General features: G+C 37.8%; 1 protein-coding gene across 1 annotated transcript in view; it reads left to right on the top strand.

Moving 5' to 3' along the window:
* Positions 1-25,036, top strand: part of SCAPER (S-phase cyclin A associated protein in the ER) — a 478,259-nt gene that overhangs the window by 339,603 nt on the left and 113,620 nt on the right. Inside the window, 1 exon segment of the mRNA XM_047736200.1 lies at positions 9,998-10,121. Coding sequence (XP_047592156.1) covers positions 9,998-10,121 — 124 coding nt within the window.

Here is a 25,036-nt window from a genome sequence, read left to right as displayed (position 1 = left end):
CAGGAAGCTTTCCCTGACCTCCATCTTGTGGCCATCTGCAGGACTGTCCCTCAGCAGGAAACTTCTTTGCCTTTTGTGGCTTCCCCAGGAGACTAGGTGCTCCCTCCAGGTAGAGACTGACTTTTACCATTTCCTTTATGCCCATCACTGGGTCAGGCAGAGTGGGTCATGGCAATAAATACTACTGAAAGAAAATAAATTAAGAGGGAGAGTATGTTAGGAAATGACCATAGTGTAGCTGATATTCTGATAGTATAACTAATATAACCTCATTGGAGGTGAGGAATGCATATGGCATATGCCAAAATATATTTTAACTGTTTTTAGTAATTATAATTAGTGGTGGTACTATTAATTTTGTGTTTCTGAAACTCTTGTGTGTTGTAGCATAATACAAATGAGTACTTAACGGATATTCTATTTCTGTCATCCTTGATACCTATGAGGGCCAAGATTTTCAGTGCCAAAGAAAAGATAGAGAGCTATTATATAGAAGAGATTAAAGGAGAAAAAATCCCTTAATCTTGATTTTGAATTTGAAATATCACTATACATTCATAAGATATTTTAACTTTAAGTAGGTGCATGATTCCTACTTCTACTCATTCTGGTGACTGTTTTAAAAATAGAATAGTAGAAAGTGTAGGTAACTAATGTGTTAATATATTCCATAGTTGTATATTCTTATATATTCTGCTTGAAACAACAAAGATAGTTGTCCCTTCATTAGATATCTCTGTGCTCAGCCAACTCGGTATCATATACTGTGATGGCTCCAAAGAGGAGGAATCAGGCAAGGACCTTATCCAGAAGAGGGGTGCTGGGGTGGCTCAGTTGGTGAAGCGTATGCCTTTGGCTTAGGCCATGATCCTGGGGTCCTGGGATCAAGCCCTGCATCGGGCTCCCTGCTCAACAGGGAGCCTGCTTCTCCTTCTTCCCACCACTTGTGCTCTCTCCTGCTATCTGTCTCTGTCTCTGTCTCTCTCTCTCTCTCTCAAATAAATAAATAAATAAATATCTTTAATAAAAAAAAAAAAAAAAGACCTCATCCAGAAGGAACTTAGAGTAATCGTGTAATGGAGTAGAGTTCTCAGTGGTTCAACAGGAGTCTCTGTTTTCTGCCTCAAGAATTGGCATGTGCGGTTCTCAGGTGGGCCACTCTGTGCAAGGCCAGACATAGGTCACAGGCTTCATTCTGTGGGCAGCCACTCACTTGGTGAGTCCAGTTAAGGCATTAGAATTCTTTTTTTTTTTTTTAAGACTTTATTTATTTATTTGACATACGGAGATCACAAGTAGGCAGAGAGGCAGGTAGAGAGAGGGGGAGGCAGGCTCCCCACTGAGCAGAGAGCCCAATGTGGGGCTCGATCCCAGGACTCTGGGATCATGACTTGAGCGGAAGGCAGAGGCAGTAACCCAGTGAGCCACCCATGTGCCCCAGGGCATTAGAATTCTACCTGCAGTTGGATCTCCCTAGTTTCAGATATAGCTCTTTTTAATACTATCGAAATAAATTACTTTAGGGGCACCTGGGTGGCTCAGTCAGTTAAACGTCCAACTCTTGGGTTCGGCTTAGGTCATGATCTAAGGGTTGTGAGATCAGGCCCTGCGTCAGGCTAATTCTGTGTCATTTGCTAACCATCCTCTGTGTTTTCTGAGGATCTGTCACTTTGCCACACTTATCTACATCAGGGTAGAAGAGTAATTGATGAAAATTCCAAGTTGCTCTTTGCAGCTCTCTTGATGGGACTCTGGGACTTGCTGTGCCTACTTGGCACAGAATTTTGCGCAGGAACGTAGTCATTCACTCTCCCCTTTGTATGTAATTACTTATCATTTATTAAATGCTTAATGCAAACCAAAGGAATTTGGTAAGTTACAATATGTGCTGGGGCTCCAGTTTTAAAATGCCCGTGGCCGTTGTTTTTAAATGTCTGCTGTCTTGACATAGGTGTAAGACGGTGGATTTTGGTGAACAGTATTTTCCGAAAGTCTTAACCACTGCAAACTGCATAAAGATATAAAGTAAACTATGTACTTCCTAAGTTATATTATCAAATCCTCTTAGGCTACAACCACCTGGGGCTTTTCTGTTTAACTATTTCATCATATATAAGTACTAATCTTAATGTCTGCGTTGTACTACACTTGTTTTCTACCACTGTCCTTTTTGTATCTAAATATGTTACTGTACTTATTGCCGAAATACCCAGTTTTGTGATTCCTTTTCTGTCCTCTGTTTCTCAGAGGCAAGGTCTTCAGTGAGAAGACTTACTGACGTAAGATTCATTCATGTAGTCATGATCTTTTGGGACACAAAGCCCTTATCTCAGCCCAGCCACAGTATACTTTTGACAGAATGGACAGTAAGATTTTAATGTCTTCTCAGAAGATACTTTTAAAATCTGGGGCTTTCTGTTTGATGTTTAAAAGTGCTTCTAGTCATTTGAGTTTTAAATTTCAGGGAAAGCTCCTTGAGCAGACCACCCAGGCTGGGTTCAAAGAAGTGATCTTTCCAAGACAGGTGCTTTTCAAATAGAGGTTGTCTTTCAAACAAGTTTTACTGAGTGGACAAGTTTTTCCTGACCTTGAGATTTTTTGTTCCCCCCGCCTTTTTTCTCATCAAAAAGTAGTTTCTTTGTAGAAGTTTCTTGGGGGAAGTTTTGTGAGCAAAAGATTATATAAGTGCACATTCCACACTTTACCAGGAAATGCATTTTCTTTAAAGTACAGAAAGCATTAGGACAAAATCTTATACCTCGTGTTTTTTATGGGCATGTTTTATGATATGTATGGGTTTGCTCTATGATATTCTACAAATGACTATAGACAAGTTGTGTTTCTTGAATAAAACATAAAAAAAAGAAATTAAAAATCAAGGTTATAAAATTTATAGATCAAAACAAAAGCAAAAAATAAGATACAATTATAAAGCTGTAAGATTCCATATGTCATTCTAAATGTAATACCCTCATTTGTTTAAGTCTTTAGGGATCTATAATTTTATATATTAATCCTACTATAAAGCTACAATACTCAAAACCATATAATATGGCATAATGCCTGACAAAATTATCAATTAGAGTAGGAAACCAGGGAATATGTCCTGTATTTAGTTATGATAAAGATACCATTTCAAGCCAGTAGAGAAAAGGTGAATTTTTCAATAACCTATTAAAGGAGGGGGGATGGTAAATTTAGCTTCTGGCTCTCACCATATCCCAAAATAAATTCCAAATGATTTGCTAGTGAATTACAAAACCCTAAAATTACTACACACAGTGATAATTCAGGAAAAAATAAACACAAAGGGCTGGATACATCTCATAGTGAGGAAAAACTTATTAAACAATCAAGGGAAGGGAAGAAAAAACCACAAAGAAAAAAATCATTAAACTACATAAAATTGTTTCACTTCAATACATTTAAAAAAAAACAACAAAATGAAAGGCAGTGGATAAACTGGAAAAAATACTAACAATATGAATTAACCCTTTGCTATATTTATGAGAGAACCCTTCTAAATCATTAAGAAAAAGATAAAAGCCTCCAGTAAAAAATGTTTAGAGGATAAGAATAATTAACAAAAAGATGAGTATGGATGGCAACTTCATTTTGAAAATAATCTAACAAATCCCTCCCTTATACCTTATCCCACAATCAATTTTATGTCATGAGTTTAAATGTGAAATCTATGGAAGTACCAAAAGTAAATTTAAAAGAATACTTTTAAAATCGTGAAGTGGAAAATCCTTTTAAGTCTGACACAAAACTCAGATACACTAAAGGAAAGTTTGACAGATTTCATCCAATAAAAATGAAAACATCCTTTATGACAAAACTAAGTTCAGATAAACAGAAAATTGGAATATTTATTTTCAACATACAGTGATCAAAGGTTAACATCTTTATTGTTGGTAAAGAGCCTTATAAGTCAGTAAGAAAAACACAAACCTCCCCCAATAGAAAAATGGGTAAAAGGTACACAGTGATAATTCAAGAAAATATAAATACACATGGCCAATAAGAACATATAAAGGTCTTTAATCATACTAGTAATAAAAGAAATGCAATCTTTAAGAATATTATTTTTAGCTGTCAAATTGGTAAAGATTTTTTAATGAGATTATCCAGTTTTGGTAAAAGCATGGAGAAACTTTTTCTGGGAGGATAAATCAGTTTAAAATATTTTTTTTTCTGATGAGCAATTTTGTCAGTTGTCAGTCAAAAATCTTTAAAATGTTCTTATCTTTTTACCCAAATTATTATTACTGGAAATTTATCCCAAGGAACTAGAATAATATTTTTGGTATAGCTATAATGAGCACAAGTTGTGCCATGAGCATATCCTATGTCTGCTGAGTTCCCAAGCATATAAGGTGGCCCTCCCTTGTAGTACCTGAGAATTGCTTCCCAGTTTTCATTGTGTCTAAGATATAGTCATGAGACCTAAGCTTCACAACCCAGTATTCCTATTCCAGTCTTCCACTCTGAAGCTGGTAAGTAAGGAGTAGAAAGGAAGGGTAAAATAATAATAATAAAAAATACATATTTATAAATATTTAATATTTATATATTATATATAAATATATTAAAAATAATATATATTTATAAATATATACATTTTTTTTAAAGTAAGGGTAGAGAAGTTAAGAAGATCCTAACCTCTCTTCTTTTGACAATTAGAGACAGCTGCATCTGGCGTCCAAACTCACAGTGTAAGTTCAAGCTGTGGCATATGGGGCCCACTGGTATTTTTCATCAGATCTATATAGTAACGTATGAATTGGGTATTGGTCCTGGCCATGTAACTTTAGTGCCTGTGTGTTTTCTAAATCTTACAATATACCCAATAGCCTATAAGTTGATTTCCTTTCTGTTTAAGTCAACCAGAGCTTTCTTCCTGTGACTTGTAACTAAAAGACTATTAAAACAGCATTATTTGTAACATTGAAAGTTGAAAACAGAAATAGTAAGGGATTAATTGTGGGAAAAAATGTTATATCCTTAGTATAACACTGTTCATCCTTTTAAAATTGTGCAGTATTTCTCAGAAAAGGAATTTAAAATACTAGATGCTTACAAAAAAAAAAAAAAATACTAGATGCTTACAAAATTTTTGGAAGCCATTGTAGGCCTCTGGGTTGAGTCCAGAACAATACCAAACATATCTACTGGGGGCACTACTCCTCTGAGGTCAGTACAAGTTGGAAAGGAAATAATGTAATAACATTACACAGCTGTGTCTCACACCCAGGAAACCACAGAACCAGTACAGATCAGAGATTAGGAAATCAAATAAAGTAGCACAGTCCCACTGTGTGTATTTAGAATAATGATCTTCACTATGCATAGATTATGCCTGGAGGAATATGTAAGCTAGTAACCATGGTAATTTCTTTTTTTTTTTTAAGATTTTATTTATTTATTTGACAGACAGAGATCACAAGTAGGCAGAGAGGCAGACAGATAGAGAGGTGGAAGCAGGCTCCCTGCAGAGCAGAGAGCCCGATGTGGGGCTCAATCCCAGGACACTGGGACCATGACCTGAGCCGAAGGCAGAGGCTTTAACCCACTGAGCCACCCAGGTGCCCCACCATGGTAATTTCTAAGGTGGGAAATTGGGTGGCTGAAGGACATAAGAAAGAGGGAGATGGTTTTCACCATATACCCTTTCTTGTGCATACTGTACTATGGTTGTCATTCCTAGTCAGAAAGCTAAAAAGCTAAATTATATTACATCAGAGCTCAGTAGTTTTTGGTGTTTTTTTTAAGATTTTATTTATTTATTTGATAGAGATCACAAGTAGGCAGAAAGGCAGGCAGAGAGAGAGGAAGGGAAGCAGACTCCCTGCTGAGCAGAGAGCCCGATGCAGGGCTCCATCCCAGGACCCTGGGATCATAACCTAAGCTGAAGGCAGAGGCTTTAACCCACTGAGCCACCCAGGTGCCCCAGAGCTCAGTAGCTTTTACCGCACTTCATGGGAACTGAAGAAACTTTCAAGGCTTTTTGAGAAGAGAAGACAGAGTAGGACCCTGGCTTCTACACTTCTGCTTCAGTCAGAGCAACTCTGGTTTTATCAGTTCTCTGGTTTAAGCATCTAGGATTTTGTAAGTTTTGGGGTTTTTTTGTTTTTGTTTTTGTTTTTTTAGTTTATTTTTATTTAAGTAATCTCTACACCTAATGAGGGGCTCGAATTCACGACCCTGAGATCAAGAGTCTCATGGTCCTCTGACTGAGCCAGGCAGGTACCCCCAAATTTTGTAAGCTTTTAATCTTCTGAGTAGGAAAGCATTCTGCTGCTTTAAAAAACAAACAAACAAAAAAACCTACAGACCATTATTACAGAATATTAAATGTCTTGGAGAAATATTCATTATGTATTTGTTAAATAAATGTACATTTATGTGAGTAAGGGGAACAAAGACCAGAAGTACAAATACCAAATTGCTTCTTCCTTTTTTTTTTTTTTAAGATTTTATTTACTTATTTGACAGAGAGAGAGAGATTGCAAGTAGGCAGCGAGGCAGGTGGGGAGTGGGGGAAGGGAGAGAAGCAGGCTTCCTGCTGAGCAGAGAGCCTGATGTGGGGCTTGATTCCAGGACCCCGAGAACATGACCTGAGCCGAAGGCAGAGGCTTAACCCACTGAGCCACCTAGATGCCCCCAAATTGCTTCTTGATAGTTTTCTACTATTTCTTTGTCCTTGTCTTTCCCAAATTTATTACAATTACTTTAAAAATTATTTTTATAAGGTGACACCTTCCTGGCTCAGTCAGTAGAGCATGTGACTCTTGATTGCAGGGTCATGAGTTCAACCCCCATGTTGAGTGTGGAAGCTATTTTTTTTTTAAGATTTTTTATTTATTTGACGGAGAGAGATCACAAGTAGGCAGAGAGGCAGGCAGAGAGAGAGGGGCGGGGGGAGGAGGAAGCAGGCTCCTTACCTAGCAGAGAGCCCGATGCGGGACTTGATCCCAGGACCCTGAGATCATGACCTGAGCCAAAGGCAGAGGTTTAACCCACTGAGCCACCCAGGCACCCGGAAAAGCACTCTTTAGCAACATCTAAATATATTATCTGATAAGTGAAATGGTGCCAATTTCCACTTGTGAAGTACTTACCAAGTAGAGCCTCCAAACAATTTATCATAAATGAGTTTAGTACGGGCCAAGGTTTTTCTGTACAGGCCTCAGGGATTGAGTGAAGCCGGACAGAGTTGAGTCTCCACCTGCTGCCGTGCAGCCTAGAGTCCTTTTCTCATTCATGCCAGTGTACCAGGAAAACATTTGAGAAACAATGTGCTTCATGATCTTGGAAATAATAGCTTTTATATCGTGCTTTAATTTGACTCAGTTTATTAACATTCCATTTGTGCCTTATTCATAACAAAAATAATAAGATTAGTAACCCAAATAAAGCCTATCACTTATATTTAACCATGTGCCAGGCATTTTCCTAAGTACTTTACATGTATTGTCTCATTTACTATTCATGATGCCTGTGTGAAGTCTGTGTATTACTATCTTGGTTTTATATGTGAGAAAATGGATACAAAGATGTTAACTTACCAATTTACTAATACTTAGAGGTTAATTTACTGATTTACCAGTGCTAAGATGTAGCTTCCTAAAATCTCAAATGGCAGAACTGGGATTCTGACCTAGATGTATTTTACTCTAGGGTTGCTGCTCTTAACAATTATACTCTTATGCCTAGAGTTCAGGAACCTATCAATTATATGAAGCAAGATCCAACCAAATCAGACAAACAGATGATCAGAAGTACAACAGGAGCTTTCTCACTCTCTCTCTTCCAAATGAGGAAAGAGAGGTTGGCTGTTTTGTTCAGCTAACAATGCCTGGAAAATCATAGGCACTTAGATATTTGTTAGGTGAATGAATACTCACATGTTGGTTCTTCAGTTCTTAACTTTATACACACATCAGAATTGCTCCCATATATCTTTTGAAACACGCAGATGTCTGAAAGTCACCCAGCTGGCATCTTCAGGGGAGGAACTCAGGCAAGAATATATTTTTAAAGATTACAATGCTCAAACTATAGAGCCTCTATTCTAGAGCTGGGGATCTCTGACTAGAAGGTGAATCTGAATTACCTGCAGAATTTGTTAAAGCACGCAGTGCTGGACTCTACCCTCGGAGTTTCTATTTAGCAGGTCTGGGGTGGGGCCTGAGAATTTGCATTTCTAAGAAATTCTCAGGTGATATTGATGCTTCTGATCCAGTAGGATCATTGTCCTATAGGATTTGTTCTAATAGACTATGTTAAAACATTTGTACTTGGGACTTAAGCAGGAGATTTATTTAGACAGGCCAGAATCCACATTGATCACTCAGGCAATGTTAGTTTTAAACACAGTTTTCAAAGTACCCAGAAGAGTGTCCATTGAGTTTGTGGCTCCAAAAGTTTCTTTGAATGATGGTATATGTAAATTGGTTTTATCGCCTAAGAGGAAAACATTAATTTGAACAGTTTGACCTTAGACTGTCATACTCTCTAGGTTTTCTCGTGTTGAGGTGCTCTGAATCCATATCCATACAGTCTATAAGCAGGCGGGGTACTCACTCCCCAGAACTCTGCAGTTCTTAGAGAGAAAGCCTCTAGTTTCTCCTCATGTATTCTCCCTTCTCCATCATCTGCCTTGATCTGGGACCAGGAGATCTGAGAAGAGGAGCTTTGACAGACCTTTGTTTTATGTATTATTCAAAGTTCCAGGTCCAGAGTTCCTGGGTGATAGGTATCTAATCCTTAGATTATTAAGACATTATCAACTGATGAATGGATAAAGAAGATGTGTGTGTGTGGAATATCACACACACACACACACACACACAATGGAATATCACACAGCAATCAAAAAGAATGAACTCTTATTACCATTTGCAACAACATGGATGGAGCCAGAGTATATTACATAAAGTGAAATGAGTCAGAGAAAGACAAATACCATATGATCTCACTCATATGTGGAATTTAAGAAAGAAAACAGATGAACATATGGGAAGGGGGGGAAAGGAGAGAGAGGAAACAAACCATAAGAGACTCTTAACTTAGAGAACAAACTGAGGGTTGATGGAGGGAGGGAGGTGGGCATGGGCTAGATGGGCCATGTGTGATAAAGAGGGCACTTGTGGAGTGCCTGGGTGGCTCAGTTGTTTGAACACCTGACTCTTGATTTCAACTCCGGTCATGATCTTAGGGTCATGGGATTAAGTCACATGTCAGGCTCCTCCCTCAGCAGGGAATATACTGGAAATTCTTTCTCCTCCTTTCCTTCTCCCCCATCCCCCCCCCAACCCGTATACACTTGTGCTCTGTCTCTCTCTCTCTCAAATAAATAAATCTTTAAAAAAAAAAATAGTGGGGGTACCTGGATGGCTCAGTCAGTTAGGCATCTGACTTTGGCTCAGGTCATAATCTCAGGGTCCTGGGATCGACCCCCTTATTGGGCTCCTTGCTCAGTGGGGAGCCTGCTTCTCCCTCTCCTCCGCATTCGTGCTGTCTCTCACTATCTCTCTCTCAAGTAAATGAATAAAATCTTTTTAAAATAAAATCTTTCTTAAAAAAGAGGGCACTTGTTGTGATGAGCACTGAGTGTTGTATGTAAGTGATGAATCACTGAATTCTACTCCAGAAACCTGTACTGCCCTATATGTTAACTAAGTAAATTTTAAATTAAAAAAGACATGATCAGATAGACTATTAAATATATTTCCATTATCTGCTGTGTAACTAAGAAATTAGTAAGAGACAACTAACAAACCAACAAACACCTGGCCTTGGATAAAAAATTATAAGCCTTTATATCTAGCTGATGGGCCTTGTACCTAATATTTGGCTGCTTTTTTTTTTTTTTTTCCGAATGATTTCCATCTTGTGCCTGTTGCTTTTGTACCATTCATTTTACGTATTTTAAACTGTGTATAGAAGAGCTGCTCAAGTTTTACAAATGGTGTTTCTCTCCTTCTATTAGGTCTCTCTGCAATGCAATCAACGTTTACAACCTCACCTGCAATAACTGCTCAGAAAATTGCATGGATGTTCTGTTTAGTAACAAGATTACCTTCTTAATGGACCTCCTGATACACCAGTTGACGGTATGTAATATTACTGCTTTAAGTTAGAAGCAGTTAAGTTTTGAGAAATATTCCCTGTGGAGAAAACTCAAAGAATTTAGCTTATTTACCCTCCAGATGAAAAAGAGTGAAGATGATGGGGAGAGTAAATTACGGACTGGCAAAGAAACCTCTTGGTTTGGAAATCTCTTATTGGATTCTCCTAAGTTCCAATATTTAACAGATAATATACTTGTAACACTTGCCAAGTTCACAGATTTACATGGTTAGACTGGGGCTTCAGAGTCAGCTGGACTCCAAGCCAAACCTCTGAGCCCACAGGAATGAGTGCTGTAGGAGGTAAGAAAGCTTAGGAAAGCCTCAAAACTTCTCTTGCCAACTCAGTTAAAAGAGTGGTTTATAAGGACTTTTTGATGGCCCTTGATATCTGTTTTTTTGAAGCAAGAAACTCCTCTGGCAAAAAGGGGCTAACCTGTTATACTTTTGAAATGGGAACAAGCAACCAGTTATGGCCTTAAATTTTACTTCAGTTCACAGATGTTGAAAGAGGTAAGCTCAGTGTAATATCCAAAGGTTTAAGTCTGTCAACTGCAGCCTCCAGAACACAGCCCTGGGGCCAGAAGTTTCCTGGTGAAGTTTCTGAGCCCCTGAGGTATTGGCACAAAATCTCTCTTAAGCTACAAGTTTACAACACAAGAGATTTATTTTTCAGAACCGATTACTTTTACTCAGCACATACTTCTAATACCTCTTTCTAAACTACTTGCCTTTTGCAATCTTTCTTTCTCCCTTCTGGTTCATTTCTGTACATTCTACAGACCTTAACTGAAACATAATAGCACCTTCGTCATGAAGCATTCCCTAACCTGACTCTCCCCAGGTCCAGGTTACGAATTTTTTTATGTGCTCCTAGGCATTAAATTGTTCATAGAATTCATCACATTGAATTAACTGTTTAATTGTCTGTCTCCCCATTAACCATAAAATCAACAAGGATAGAAGATAACTTATCATCCTCTCCAGGATCCTAACACAGTGCCTGACACTTAGTAGATTTAGTATATCATTGATGACTATGTGAGAGAAGAAGTGGATCCCCATGCATCTCAAGCTGAGAATCAGAAAGGGAATGAGGAGGCCCTTCCAGGCAGGCGTACTAAGATGAGAGGGGTCGCCAGAAAGAGAGAACAAAGTCACAAACCTAGAACTGTTTTACACAGTACAGCAGTGGCTATTTATCATGGTGATACTGTGTCATCACTTGAGGGCAAATTTTATTTGGTTCTATCTGTAAAAGAAAGCATTGAAATACGGATAAGACATTTGGCACAAAATTCTACTCAAAATAGTTGAAAGGCAGGGACAAGGAGAAAAGACTTAGCATTTGTTGTATGGCCTTATATTCCAGACATTTTAATATATATTGCCTCATCTAATTTTCTTAAACACAAAGTCAGTATTATTATCCCTTTTACCAACAAGGAAACTTGAGTCCCAGAGAAAGTGGCTTGCCCAACACTACAGAGAAAGAAAGTCACAGAGCTGAGAGTCAAACCTATGTCTCTCAAACCCAAACTGAGAGACATTCTGTACAATAACTGCTACTTTTCAAAAGGGTCAATGTCACGGAAGACAAAGAATAGAGAACTGTCACAGATTGGAAGAGGTACTGACAAGTAAATGAAATGTGGGATCCTATACCAGGAAGAGGACATTAGTGGGAAAACTGGGAAATTCATTTACATCTACAGATGTAATGCTTTAATTAGAGTATGGTTTTGTAATTTGTTAACAGTAGGAGGTACTGAGCGAAGAGAACTCTACTGTTTTTGAACCATATCTCTTAGTTTAAAATTATTTTAAAATAAGATGTGAAAATTAAAAAAAAAAAACACTATGTTCCATGCTGCATCATCTGGAAGAATTTATTCTGTGAAACTTATTCTATATTGTAATGGAAGAAGAGACATTCAAAGCACATACTTTGAACAGGACAGGTAACAAAAAAGACGGCCTTTGAAATGTGAAGAGATGAGTAAGAAGATTTACAGACAGGATCTTCTATTCTAGCTCTTCAGACTTTTCTGTTCAAAACTTATTCTTATTAGGAGATATCATAGAAAGGTTGTTTATTATTTTCATACTTAATAATTAAGTGCTTACTGGGGTGCCTGGGTGGCTCAGTCAGTTAAGTGTCTGCCTTTGGCTCAGGTCATAATCCTGGAGTCCCAGGATTGAGCCCTACAACAGGTTCCCTGCTCCTCAGGGCCTCTGCTCCCTCTGCCCTCCCCACCCCACACCCTCCACTGCTGATGTCTGTGCCCACATGCTCTCCCTTTCTCTTTTTCCTGCTCTCACGCTCCCTCAAATAAAATCTTTTTTAAAAATACTGTTAAAAAAAATTTAAGTGCTTACTATTTCCACTTCCAGAGAAGCATGGACTATAATCCCCATCACCTGGCAAACCCCATTTTAGGAGTGGGAACAGTAAACACTGTCATGGCAGCCTGTACAAACTACAGTGGGAGCACAGAGGAGGGCTTTTGTAGCCTGACCACCACAAAGGGAGGGACATTTGAGCTAGACCTTAGCTCTTCATAATAGCTATCATTTACTAAATGTCTACCATGTGCCAGAAGCTTGTAAGTGGCTCCATTCTCCCCCTCTACTTTGAAAGCCCTAGTTTCCTAGTAGTATTTCCTTGCTTGTGACCTCATAGTTTCTTGACACTCAGAATAGCTTTTAATCTCCCAACCAATGGATTTCAGCACATTCTGTGTTTATTTTGCTCAGTTCAGAGCTGTAATCCTACGACATGTTTGGCAAACACATTTTATTCCTCCTTTCCTTATACGTGGCACTTCCTGGTTTTTACGGTTCCTTTTAGGTTTCTTAATCTGTAGCTGTCAATTCTAGTACTGCTATGACTCAGTTGGTAACACTTGGGAGAAGAGGTTGTGTTTCCTAATTTGGAGAGACAGGGGGTAGAGATGGCTAGGGATGGTGATTTTTACGTTTCTTGAAATCACTTAAATACATTTCCATTTTTCCTGATAATTGGTTTGATACTAATGTAACAAAAATATGGGCCATTAATTTGCAGTACCCTGTAAGTAATGGATAGAAAATAGTCATCAACACGTTTTCCAGAAGGATGAGAAGGAAGCGTAAAAGAAGCTAATTAATTGAGATCTGGTGGGATTTATAAGATTTATAAGATACCCAATAATGAGGCACTTCAGCCTGTTTTGGTTCTTTAACAAACTGAGATGGTTTAGAATTTTTTTTTTTTTTTGTCTAGCTGCTTAGACTTTGTTTTAGCATTCCTGTATTTCATATAGATTATGTGCAAAGCACTGTACAGATGCCAGGGTTGCAGAGATAAATTGGACACATTTCCTTCACTCCAGAAGCCTACAGTTAAGAGAGGAAGAACGTGCACACATAAATAGCTGTAAGAAGTTTTGTCACATAATGAGAGCTACAGAGCCTAAGCAACCTAGAAGAGTACCTAGCGCATAAGAGATGCTCCTTAAATATTTAGTGAATGAATTCTAACTTGGAGCATTAGAAAGGTTTTGGGAAGAAATTAGATTTCAATATGCCCAGAGGAAGGGTAGAAATTCTACAATTCTGAGTTATGATTTTTACAGAAGATAAATTAGCACAGGTGGCACTGTAAAGTATACCTTGCAGTAGAGATTCAAAGTAGGATTTTTGGGATAAGTTCTTGGGGAATTTATCTGGAGCCCTGTAAAAACAGTACATTGAGATAGACATGATCTAGGATAAAGTCTCACATACATTTATTATTTTCCAAGAAGCATGAGAGTTTTTAAATATGTTAAAGCAGATTACTTCTGTCATTCTAGAAGCATGGTTAAGCACCTTTTTTTCTGTGCCTAAATCTTTCCAGTGCACAGAACATGAGTCTCTAGCTTCAAAATGTCTCCTTGAGGAGACCAGACATGAACACTGGAAGGCAATAAAAACACCAGCAAAGGGGCGCCTGGGTGGCTCAGTGGGTTAAGCCGCTGCCTTCGGCTCAGGTCATGATCTCGGAGTCCTGGGATCGAGTCCCGCATCGGGCTCTCTGCTCAGCAGGGAGCCTGCTTCCTCCTCTCTCTCTGCCTGCCTCTCTGCCTGCTTGTGATCTCTCTCTGTCAAATAAATAAATAAAATCTTAAAAAAAAAAAAAAAAAAACACCAGCAAAAAGAGCAAGATGGCAGAACAGGAAGTCCCAGCCCTCATTACCCCACAGAGACACCAACCTAACAGTATATGGACCAAAATACCATTATGAGAATTCCACAAGACAGTTAATATGTTGCAGTACCCCCAGCCAATCTCAAAGCCAAGAATGGCCACACTGAAATGAGTAAGAACTGTTTCATTTTACTTGTGTTCTCCCCTTCTCCTGAACCTCCACAGCTCAGCACTAGCAGAAAATACCCCAGTTCATGGGTTCTCCTTTAGAGGGTAGAGAGGAGTAGTGGCATTCTGGCTTTTGGGGGTGGTGCCCAAGGGTCTTAAACCTGTCTCACCTGACTCAAGACACTGACAGAGAGCTGGCATACTTTGAATGCCTAGTGTTAACAAGAGAGCAGGGCAGCTTGCTGCTGAGAACCAGAGAACTTAAAGTGTTGCAGACAGACACCAGAGGGAGCAAGAGATTATGATGTCCTGAAAACGAAACTAAAATAAACCAACAAAACTCTCTAATTGAGAAATTGTCTCATAATCCACAAAAAGGTTTCAGAAGCCCCCAGATTTCCTAGCCAAGATGATTGGTGTCTTCCTTTTTACAAAGTCAGGATGTAAAGTCTAGAAGAAGTCCCCCCCCCTTTTTTTTTTCAAATGTGCAGATCCCAAAACAAAGGTATAAGACACACAAAGAAACAGGGAAACATGGCACATACAAAGGAACAAGATAAATCTCCAGACACCAATCTTAAAGAAAGAGGTGTATGAATTAACTGACAAAGAATTCAAAACAGTTACCATAAAGGTGTTCAATGAGCTCAATAAAATGATGCATGAAAAAAATAAAAATAAAGAGAAAATTTTTTTAAAAACCAGTTTTAAAGCTGAAGAATACAATAATTGAGCTGAAAAATTAGGTAATTAGGTACAGGAGTTCAAGAGCAGGCTTGATCAAATAGAAGAAAGAATGAGTGAACTCAAAGACAAGTCATCTGAAATCATGCTATCACAGGAACAAAAAGGAAAGAGAATGAAAATGAATGAAGAAAGCCTAAGGGATACATTCAGTACCATCAGGTAGACCAATATACACATTATGGTACTCCCAAAAAGTGAGAGAATGGGGCAGAAAGCTTATTTAAAGAAATAATAGCTAAAAATTTCTCAGTCTGGGGAAGGAAGTGGATATCCAGATTCAAGAAGTCCCACAAACTCCCAACTATAATGAACCCAAAGAAATCCACACAAAGAAACATAACCAACTTGTCATAAGTCAGAGACATAGAATTTTGAAAACAGCAAGAGGAAAATGACTTGTCATGTACAAGGGAACCCTGATAAAATCAATGATTTCTCACCAGAAACCCTACAGGTCAAAAGGGTTAGAATGATATAAAAAATACTAAAAGATAAAACGGCCAACCAAGAAAACTATGCCCATTAAAACTATCCTTCAGAAATGAAGAAGAAAAAGATTTCCCAGATAAATAAAACTTAAGGGAATGATCACCACTAGACTTGCCTTACAAGAAATTCTAAAGCCAGAGATGCCTAGCTGGCTTAGTCCATATAGCATGGCAACTTTTGATCTTGGGGTTGTGAGTTTGAGCCCCACATTGAGTGTAGAGATTACTTTTAAAAAAAATCTTTAAAAATTTTCAAAAAGAAATTCTAAAGTGAGTCCTTCAAGTAGGAACAAAAGGATGCCAAACACCAATATGGAAAGCATATGAAAGTCCAATTGATACTTTAACAACATGGGATTGAAATGCATGGGTACACTTACATGTGGACTTTTTAAATAAACACATGGTACCATAAGTGTATTTTCTTTTCCTTATGATTTTTTAAATAACATGGTCTTCTCTTTAGCTTATTTCATTATAGGGATATAGTATATAATACATGTAACATACAAAATATATGTTAATCAACTGTTTATGTTATCATAAGTCTTCCAATCAACAGAAGACTCTTAGTAGTTAAGCTTTGGGGGAATCGAAAGTTGTATTTGGATTTTCAACTGTACATGGGGTTGGCACCCCTAATCCCCATGTTGTTCAAAGGTCAACTGTGTAAAGCTTGCTGGTGATTCAGAATTGTGCATTACTATAACAAGGAGGCTATAAATCATTTTAATTCTGACATAGAATTATAATATAGAAATTTTCTGGTAACAACTTGTATATTTCTATATAAAAGTATAGTAATAACTATAAAAATACATTAATGAATACCTAATATATAATATATTACCGTGTGGGGCATCTGGGTGGCTCAGTCAGTTAAGCATCCAACTCTTGATCTCATGGTCATGAGTTCAAGCCACACACTGGGCTCCATGCAATATATATGTGTATATATATATATATATATATATGCATATATATATATGACATCAATAAAATAAAATGTTGGGGAGATAAGTAAAAGGTATTAGATTAAAATGGATCATTACAACTATGTTATATGTAAGCCCACTAGTAACATAAAGAAAATACCTATCAAAGATACAGAAGAAAGTAAAGAATCAAAGCATGTTACTACAAAACAATCTGCAGAACAAAAGCACAAATCTATAGCAGGAATAGAATGAGGGACAGGGTAACTATAAGATAGAAAACAAAATAAGCCCTTTTCTACCAATAATTACTGTAATGTAAGTGTGTTAAACTCCCCAATAAAAAGGCACACAAAAATCAAGATCTAATTATATAGTGTCTACTCAAATAGACTCCAGAGGTTCACTTTAGATTTAAGGACACACATAAGATGAAGGTGAAAGAATTGAAAAAAAGATATGCCATGTGAATTAATACTGTCTGAAGAGAGTAGAGTGGCCATACGTATATAAGATTAAATAGTCTTAAAGTGACTATTACTAATAGTCCTAAAGTGACTCAGAAGTGATAAAGGACAATTTTCAATTTTCCAGGAATATATAACAATTATAAATGCATAGACACTATCAGGACACCCAGATATAAGAAGCAGACACTAAAAGAACTGAAGGAAAAAGAAGACAGCAAGGCAATAAAGGTAGAGGATTTCAGTACCCAAATTTGGATAATGGATAGACATCCAGAAAGAAAACTAATTAGGGAAACAGATGCTTTAAACAATACTGCAGACCAAATGGACCTAACACATGTATACAAAATATTCCATTCATCAACAGCAAAATACACATTTTTCTCAGTGCACATGGAACATTCTTCAGTAGAGATCACATGTTAGTTCACAAACAAGTCAGCAAATCTAAAATATACCACGGTTTTATCCATTAATCTGTCATTGGACACTTGGACTACTTCTATAATTTAGTTATTGCAAATAATGCTGCAATAAACATAGGGAGCATATATCTCTTTTTATTAGTGTTTTCATATTCTTTCAGTAAATACCCAGTAGAGGAATTACTGGATAATAAGGTAATTCTTTTAATTTTTTGAGGAACCTTCATACTGTTTTCCACAGTGGCTGTACCAGTTTGCATTGCCACCAACAATGCACTAGGGTTCCTTTTTCTCTAATCCTTGCTAACACTGGTTGTTACTTGTTTTTTACTTTAGCCATTCTTACAGGTATAAAGTGATATGTAATTGTGGTTTTGATCTGCATTTCCCTGATGATTAGTGATGCAGAGCATCTTTTCCTTTCATATGTTGGCTATCTAGATGTCTTCTTCAGAGAACTGTCTGTTCATGTCTTCTGCTCATTTTTTAATTGGATTATTTGTCTTGGGTATTGAGTTGTTATTTTCTTTCTTTGTTTGTTTAGCCGACATCATTAGTTTTTAATGCAATGTTCAGTGATTCATTAGTTGCATATAACATTCAGTGCTCATCACATCACATGCCCTCCTTAATGCCTATCACCAAGTTACCCCATCCCCCCACCCACTTCCCTTTCTGCAGCCCTTAGTCTGTTTCCCAGATTTAAGAGTCTCTCACAGTTTGTCTCCCTCTCTGATTTCTTCCCATTTGGTTTTCTGTCCCTGTGATCTTCTGCTCTATTCCATATCCCATATGTTGAGTTGTATCAGTTCTTTATATATTTTAGATACTAACTCTTTATCAGGTATGTCCTTTGCAAATATCTTCTTCCATTTACTAGTTTATCTTTTAGTTTTGTTGAGTGTTTCCTTTTCTGTGCAGAAGCTTTTAAATTTGAAGTAGTCCCAAGAGTTTATTTTTACTTTTGCTTCCCTTGCCTCAAGAACATATCTAGAAAAAAATTGCTGTGGCTGATGTCAAAGAGGTTACTGCCTGTGTATTCCTCTAGGATTTTTATGGTTTCAGGTCTCACATTTAGGTCTTTAACTCATTTTGAGGGTCTTTTTTTTTTTCTTTTAGTATGGTATAAAAAACGTCATCTGGTTTTATTCTTTTGCATGTAGCTGTCCAGTTTTCCCAAAACCACTTGTTGGAGAGATTTTTTTTTTCCCCATTGCATATTCTTGCCTCTTCTGTTGAAGATGAATTGACTGTATAGCTGTGGATTTATTTCTGGGCTTTCCATTCTGTTCCACTGATCTGTGTATCTATTTTTGTGCCAGTTCCATACTGTTCTAATTACTACAGCTTGGTTGTATATCTTGAAATCTGGGATTATGACACCTCCAGTTTTGTTGTTCTTTTTGAAGATTGCTTTGGCTATTTGGGGTTTTTTTTTTAATTCCATACATATTTTACAATTATTTGTTCTAGTTCTGTGGAAAATGCTATTGATATTTTGCTAGGAATTGCATTAAATCTGTAGATTGCTTTAGGTAATATAGACATTTTAAGAGTATTTGTTGCCATAAGTCTTCCATGTGAAGCACATGAACATCTTTCCATTTGTTTGTGTCATCTTTAGTTTCTTTCATCATGTTTTATACTTTTCGAATCTAAAGATCTTTCATGTCCTTGATTAAGTTTATTTGACAACTTCTTAAAATAAGACAACAAACGAATTAGCTGCATTGGTTGACTCTTCCTTTCACAAATGATTTTACTGTTACATGTGATGCAGCTTGGTAGCATTTTACCCACAGTACAACTTCTGTCAAAATTGGAGTCCGTCCTCTCAAATCTTGCCACTGCTTTACCAGCTAACTTAATGTAATACTCTCAATCCTTTTTTGTCATTTCAACAATCTCTCTAGTGCCTTCATCAGAGTCCATCTCAAGAAATTACTTTCTTTCCTAATCCTTAAAAAAGCAACACTTCATCCATTAAAGTTTTGTCATGAGATTGCAGCCTTTCAGCCCCATCTTCAGGCTCCACTTTTAATTCTCTTGCGATTTTCATCACATCTGCAGTTACTTCTTCCACTGAAGTCTAGAACCCTTCAAAGTCCTCCATGAAGGTTGGAACCATCTTCTTCCAAATTCCTGTTAATGTTGATATTTTGACCTCTTCCCATGAATCACAAATATTCTTAATGGCATCTATGGTGAATCCTTCACAGAAAGTTTTGAATTTACTTTGTCTAGACCCATCAGAAGAATCACTATCTGTGGCAGCTACAGCCTTACAGGTGTATTTCTTAAGTAATAACCCTTGAAATTCACAATAACTCCTTGATCAATGGAATGGATGTTGTGTTAGCAGGCACGAAAACGACATTCATTTCATTGTATATCTCTGTCAGAACTCTTGGGTAACCAGGTGCATTGTCAATAAGCAGCAGTATTTTGAAAGAAGTCTTTTTTCCTAAGCAAGTAGGTGTTTGTAGTAGACTTAAAGTATTCAGTAAAACAGGTTCATAAACAGATGTGCTGTCATCCAGGCTTTGTTCCATTTATAGAGCAAAGGTAGAATAGTTTCAGTGTAATTCTGAAGGGACCTAGGATTTTCAGAATGGTAAATAAGCATTCACTTCAGCATAAAGCTACCAGCAGCATTAGCCCCTAACAAGAGAGTCGGCCTGCCCTTTGAAGCTTTGAAACTAGTCATGGATTTCTCCTCTCTAGCTATGAAAGTCCTAGATGGCATCTTCTTCCATTATGAGACAGTTACATTTACATTGAGAGAATCTGCTGTTTAGTGTAGCCACTTTCGTTAATTACTTGACCTAGATTTTCTGGATAACTTGCTGCAGCTTCTACATCGACACTTGCTCCACGCTACACTTTTTTTTTTTTTTTAATTTTGTTTATTTATTTGACAGACAGAGACCACAAGTAGGCAGAGAGGCAGGCAGAGAGAGGAAGGGGAGCAGGCTCCCTGCTGAGCAGAGAGCCCGATGCGGGGCTTGATCCCAGGACCCTGGGATCATGACCTAAGCTGAAGGCAGAGGCTTTAACCCACTGAGCCACCCAGGCACCCCATCCACCCTGAATTTATGTTATGGAGATGGCTTCTTTCTTTAAACTTCATGAACCAACCTCTGCTAACTTTTCTTCTACATTTTTCTCACCTCTCAGCCCTCATAGAATTGAAGGGAGCTAGGGCCTTCCTCTGGATTATGTTTTGGCTTAAGGGGATGTGGTGGCTGGTTTGATCTTCTATCTAGACAGCTGAAACTTTCTCTATCTCAGCCATGAGGCTGTTTCACTTTCTTATCATCTGTGTGTTCACTGGAGTGGCACTTTCAATTTCCTTCAAGGAAAAAAAAAAATTCCTTGGAACTTTTCCTTTGCATTCACTGCTTGGCTAACTGTTTGGTGCAGGAGACTAAGCTTTTGGCCTGTCTCAGCTTTTGACATGCCTTCCTTATTTAGTTCAGTCATTTCTAGCTTTTGATTTAAAGTGGGAAACCAGGAAATCTCCTTGTCACTTGAACACGTAGAGGCCAGTTTATAAGGTTATTAATTGGCCTAACTACAGTATTGTGCCTTAAGGAATAGGGAGGCCCAAGGAAAGAGAGTTGGGGGAATGGCTGGTAGGTGGAACAGTCATAACATACACCTTTATCAAGTTCATCATCTTATATAGGTTCAATTCATGGTACCCCAAAACAACTAAAATGATAACATCATAGATCACTGATTACAAATTACCACAACAAATATAATAATGAAAAAATTTGAAGTATTTCAAGAATTTCCATGTGTGACACAGAAACATGAAGTGAGCAAATGCTGTTGAAAAAATGGCACCAGTAGACTTGCTCAGTGCAGGGTTGCCATAAATCTTCAGTGTGAAGCACAATAAATAGAGGTGGGTCTGCATTTGCACTCTCATGTTCAATGTAGAATTATTCATAATAACCAAGAGGTGGAAATAACTTAAATGTCCATTGACGGATGAGTGGATACAGAAAATGTATGTATACATACACACACACACACACACACACACACACACACACACACACACACACATATATGGAATACTCTTCAGCCATAAAAAAGAAGGTGGTCCTGTCTTATGCTACAACATGGATGAACCTGAGGGCACTGTGCTAAACAAAATAAGCCAGTCACACAAGGACATATACTGCATTATTTCACTTATTTGAGATATCTGAAGTAGTCAGACTCATAAAAAAAGAAAGTAAAATGGTGGTTGCTAGGAGCTGGGATGAAGGGAAGTGGGAAGCTGCTGTTAAGTGAGTATTGAGTTTCAGTCATGTGAAATGAAAAAGTTCTGGAGATCTGTTTTACAACATTGTGCTTATAGTTAATTAGATTGTAATATATACTTAAAAATTGTTAGAGGGTAAATTTATATTACATGTTTTTATCATTTAAAAGACCAGTGAGGGCACCTGGGTGGCTCAGTTGGTTAAGCGACTGCCTTCGACTCAGGTCATGATCCTGGAGTCCTGGGATCGAGTCCCGCATCGGGCTCCCTGCTTGGCAGGGAGTCTGCTTCTCCCTCTGACCCTCCCCCTTCTCATACTCTCTCAAATAAATAAATAAAATCTTAAATAAATAAATAAATAAATAAATAAATAAATAAAAGACCAGTGAAAGTCTACTGAGTGCTGGGAAGATAGATTAACAGACTTCTGTTTGAAATTGTAAAAAGTCCATATTACAGATGAGCCAATTGAAATGTGACAGAGAACATACAAGTTCCTAGTGATGAAACCATGACCTGGGTTGTAGTCTCCTGAGCCCTTATCCAGGGTTTCCCTTCCTGTAACCTGAATCAATGTGTCCTCACTTTACTGAATTGACAAATGAGACAAAGCAACATATTTGTGACTTTAATTTTATACATGTCTAATACTGTCTGAGTAGGATTCACTGAAAAAGCATTTAATTAGAAGACATAATTTCTTGATGTTTCATTGCGTTTTAAAAAGCATTAAATATTTTATTAGCATCCTTAGTTTTAATTCATAGTGACCTGTTCTTCATGGAATATTTAAAGAATATGCTGATATAGTATGTGTATATATTCTTAGCCAAGGAGTTTGTTAATTGAAAAGTGATGTACAAACCTTAAATAATTTGATATGATACTGTTGGATCAAAGAGACTATTGGTGAGCACTTCAGAAGGTGACAGGAAGGTTCCTTATATAAACAAAGAAAATACAAGTACAACCCTACAGCAAGGGGATTGTTTTTTGCTGAGTCATTTAAAAAGCCATGCAGGTGCCTGTTTGATTTTCATTATAGCAGCGAAAGCCTGGAACTGGCCATTAACCACATTGTTTTCTTTGTATTAAGGAGCCAGAACATGGACTCTGTAGGTAATTACATGGGATTAGAAATCCTTCAGTCCTCCACAGGTAATGGTACTCTTCCTGATGCCAATTGCATATTAGTACCTTCTTTCACTGTGTGGCACTTATTCAGGCTGTCAAGGACAACCTGCACTTTTTTCATCAGTAATGTGAAGTCTGTGTCTAATAGACCAAATATCTTAGTGACACAGAGAATATCAGAACCAGAGAGGAGGCCTTAATAGTATCTGGTCTAGTTTAGTCCTCCTGTTTTATAAAACAGAGCAGTGGAACTCAAAAGAGGAAAAGGATGGAAGATGTATGGGGTGGAGTACTTGCCAGAAGTTTCATAGCCTGTTACCAATAGAACTGTGATTCAAATTCAGGTTTCCTAAATCCCAACCTAGTATTCTTTCCACTCTATTACTTGACACACTGCTAATTTCGGTATGGCAAGAACATTTAAGGGATGTTTTAATTGTTAGAGAGCTTTGCTCTCAAAGCTACATTCAGAATTGATCTATCAAAAAAAAAATGTGGGTCAGATTATAACTTTTTTTCTTTTTTAATTTAAATTCAATTAGCCAACATACAGTACATCATTATTTTTTGATATAATGTTCAGTGATTCATTAGTTGCATATAGGACTTGGTCATCACATCCCTGCCCTCCTTAATGCCCATCACCCAGTTACCCCATCCACCTACCCACCTCCCCATTCGTAACCCTCAGTCTGTTTCCCAAAGTCAGGAGTCTCATATATATGGTTTGTCTTCCTCTCTGATTTCTTCCCCTTCAGTTTTCCCTCCCTTCTCCTATTGTCCTCTGCTCCATTCCTTATGTCCCACGTATGAGTGAAACTGTATGATAATTGTCTTTCTCTGATTGACTGACTTCACTTAGCATACGTTCAAGTTCCATCCATGTCGATGCAAATGTTGAGTATTCATCCTTTCTGATGGCTAAATTAGATTCCATTGTATATATGAACCGTATCTTCTTTTTCCGTTCATCTGTTGAAGGGCATTTTGGCTCTTTTGGCTATTATGGACATTGCTGCTATGAACATTGGGGTGCATATGGCCCTTCTTTTCACAACATCTGTGTCTTTGGGGTAAATACCTAGTAGTGCAATTGCTGGGTCATAGGGCAGCTTTGTTTTTAACTTTTTGAGGAACCTCCATACTGTTTTCCAGAGTGGCTGCACCAACTTGCATTCCCACCAACAGTGTAGGAGGGTTCACCTTTCTCAACATCCTTGCTAACATTTGTTGTTCCCTGTCTTGTTCATTTTGTCTGTCCTCATTGGTATAATGTGGTATCTCATTGTGGTTTTGATTTTACTTCCCCAGTGGCTAGTGATAGGAAGCATTTTTTCATGTGTCTGTTAGCCGTTTGACTTTAAGCTATCCTACAAAGTTGTGGTCATCAAAACAGTATGGTACTGACACAAAAACATACACATAGATCAATGTAACAGAGTAGTGAGCCCAGAAATGGACCCTCAACTCTGTGGTCAACTAAATCTTCGACAAAGCAGGAAAGAATATCCAATGGAAAAAAGACAGTCTCTTCAACAACTGGTGTTGGGAAAATTGGGCAGCTGCATGCAGAAGAATGAAACTGGAACATTCTCTCACATTATACACAAAGATAAACTCAAAATGGATGAAAGACCTAAATGAAAGACCTAAATTTGAGAATCCATCAAACTCTTAGAGAATACAGGCAGCAACCTCTTGGACCTTGAACACAGCAACTTCTTGGAAGACAGGTCTCTAAAGAGAAGGGAAACAAAAGCAAAAATCAAGTATTGGGCCCTGCCTGGATGGCTCAATAGCTTAACCATCTGCCTTCAGCTCAGGTCATGATCCCAGGGTCCTGGATTCAAGCCCCTTATCAGGCTCCCTGCTCAGCAGGGAGTCTGTTTCTCCCTCTGCTCCTCCCTCACCCCCAACATGTGCACTCGCTCTCTCTTGCTCACTCTCTCTCAAATAAATAAAATCTTTTTTTAAAAAAATAAACTATTGGGGCTTCATCAATATGAAAAGCTTCTGCACAGCAAAGGAAACAATCAACAAAACTAAAAGGCAACCCATGGAATGGAAGAAGATATTTGCAAAT

The sequence above is a fragment of the Lutra lutra genome, chromosome 7 (genome assembly GCF_902655055.1).
Source record: "Lutra lutra chromosome 7, mLutLut1.2, whole genome shotgun sequence".
In the NCBI taxonomy this organism is placed as follows: domain Eukaryota; kingdom Metazoa; phylum Chordata; class Mammalia; order Carnivora; family Mustelidae; genus Lutra; species Lutra lutra.
This window is presented reverse-complemented; position numbering and strand designations above follow the sequence as displayed.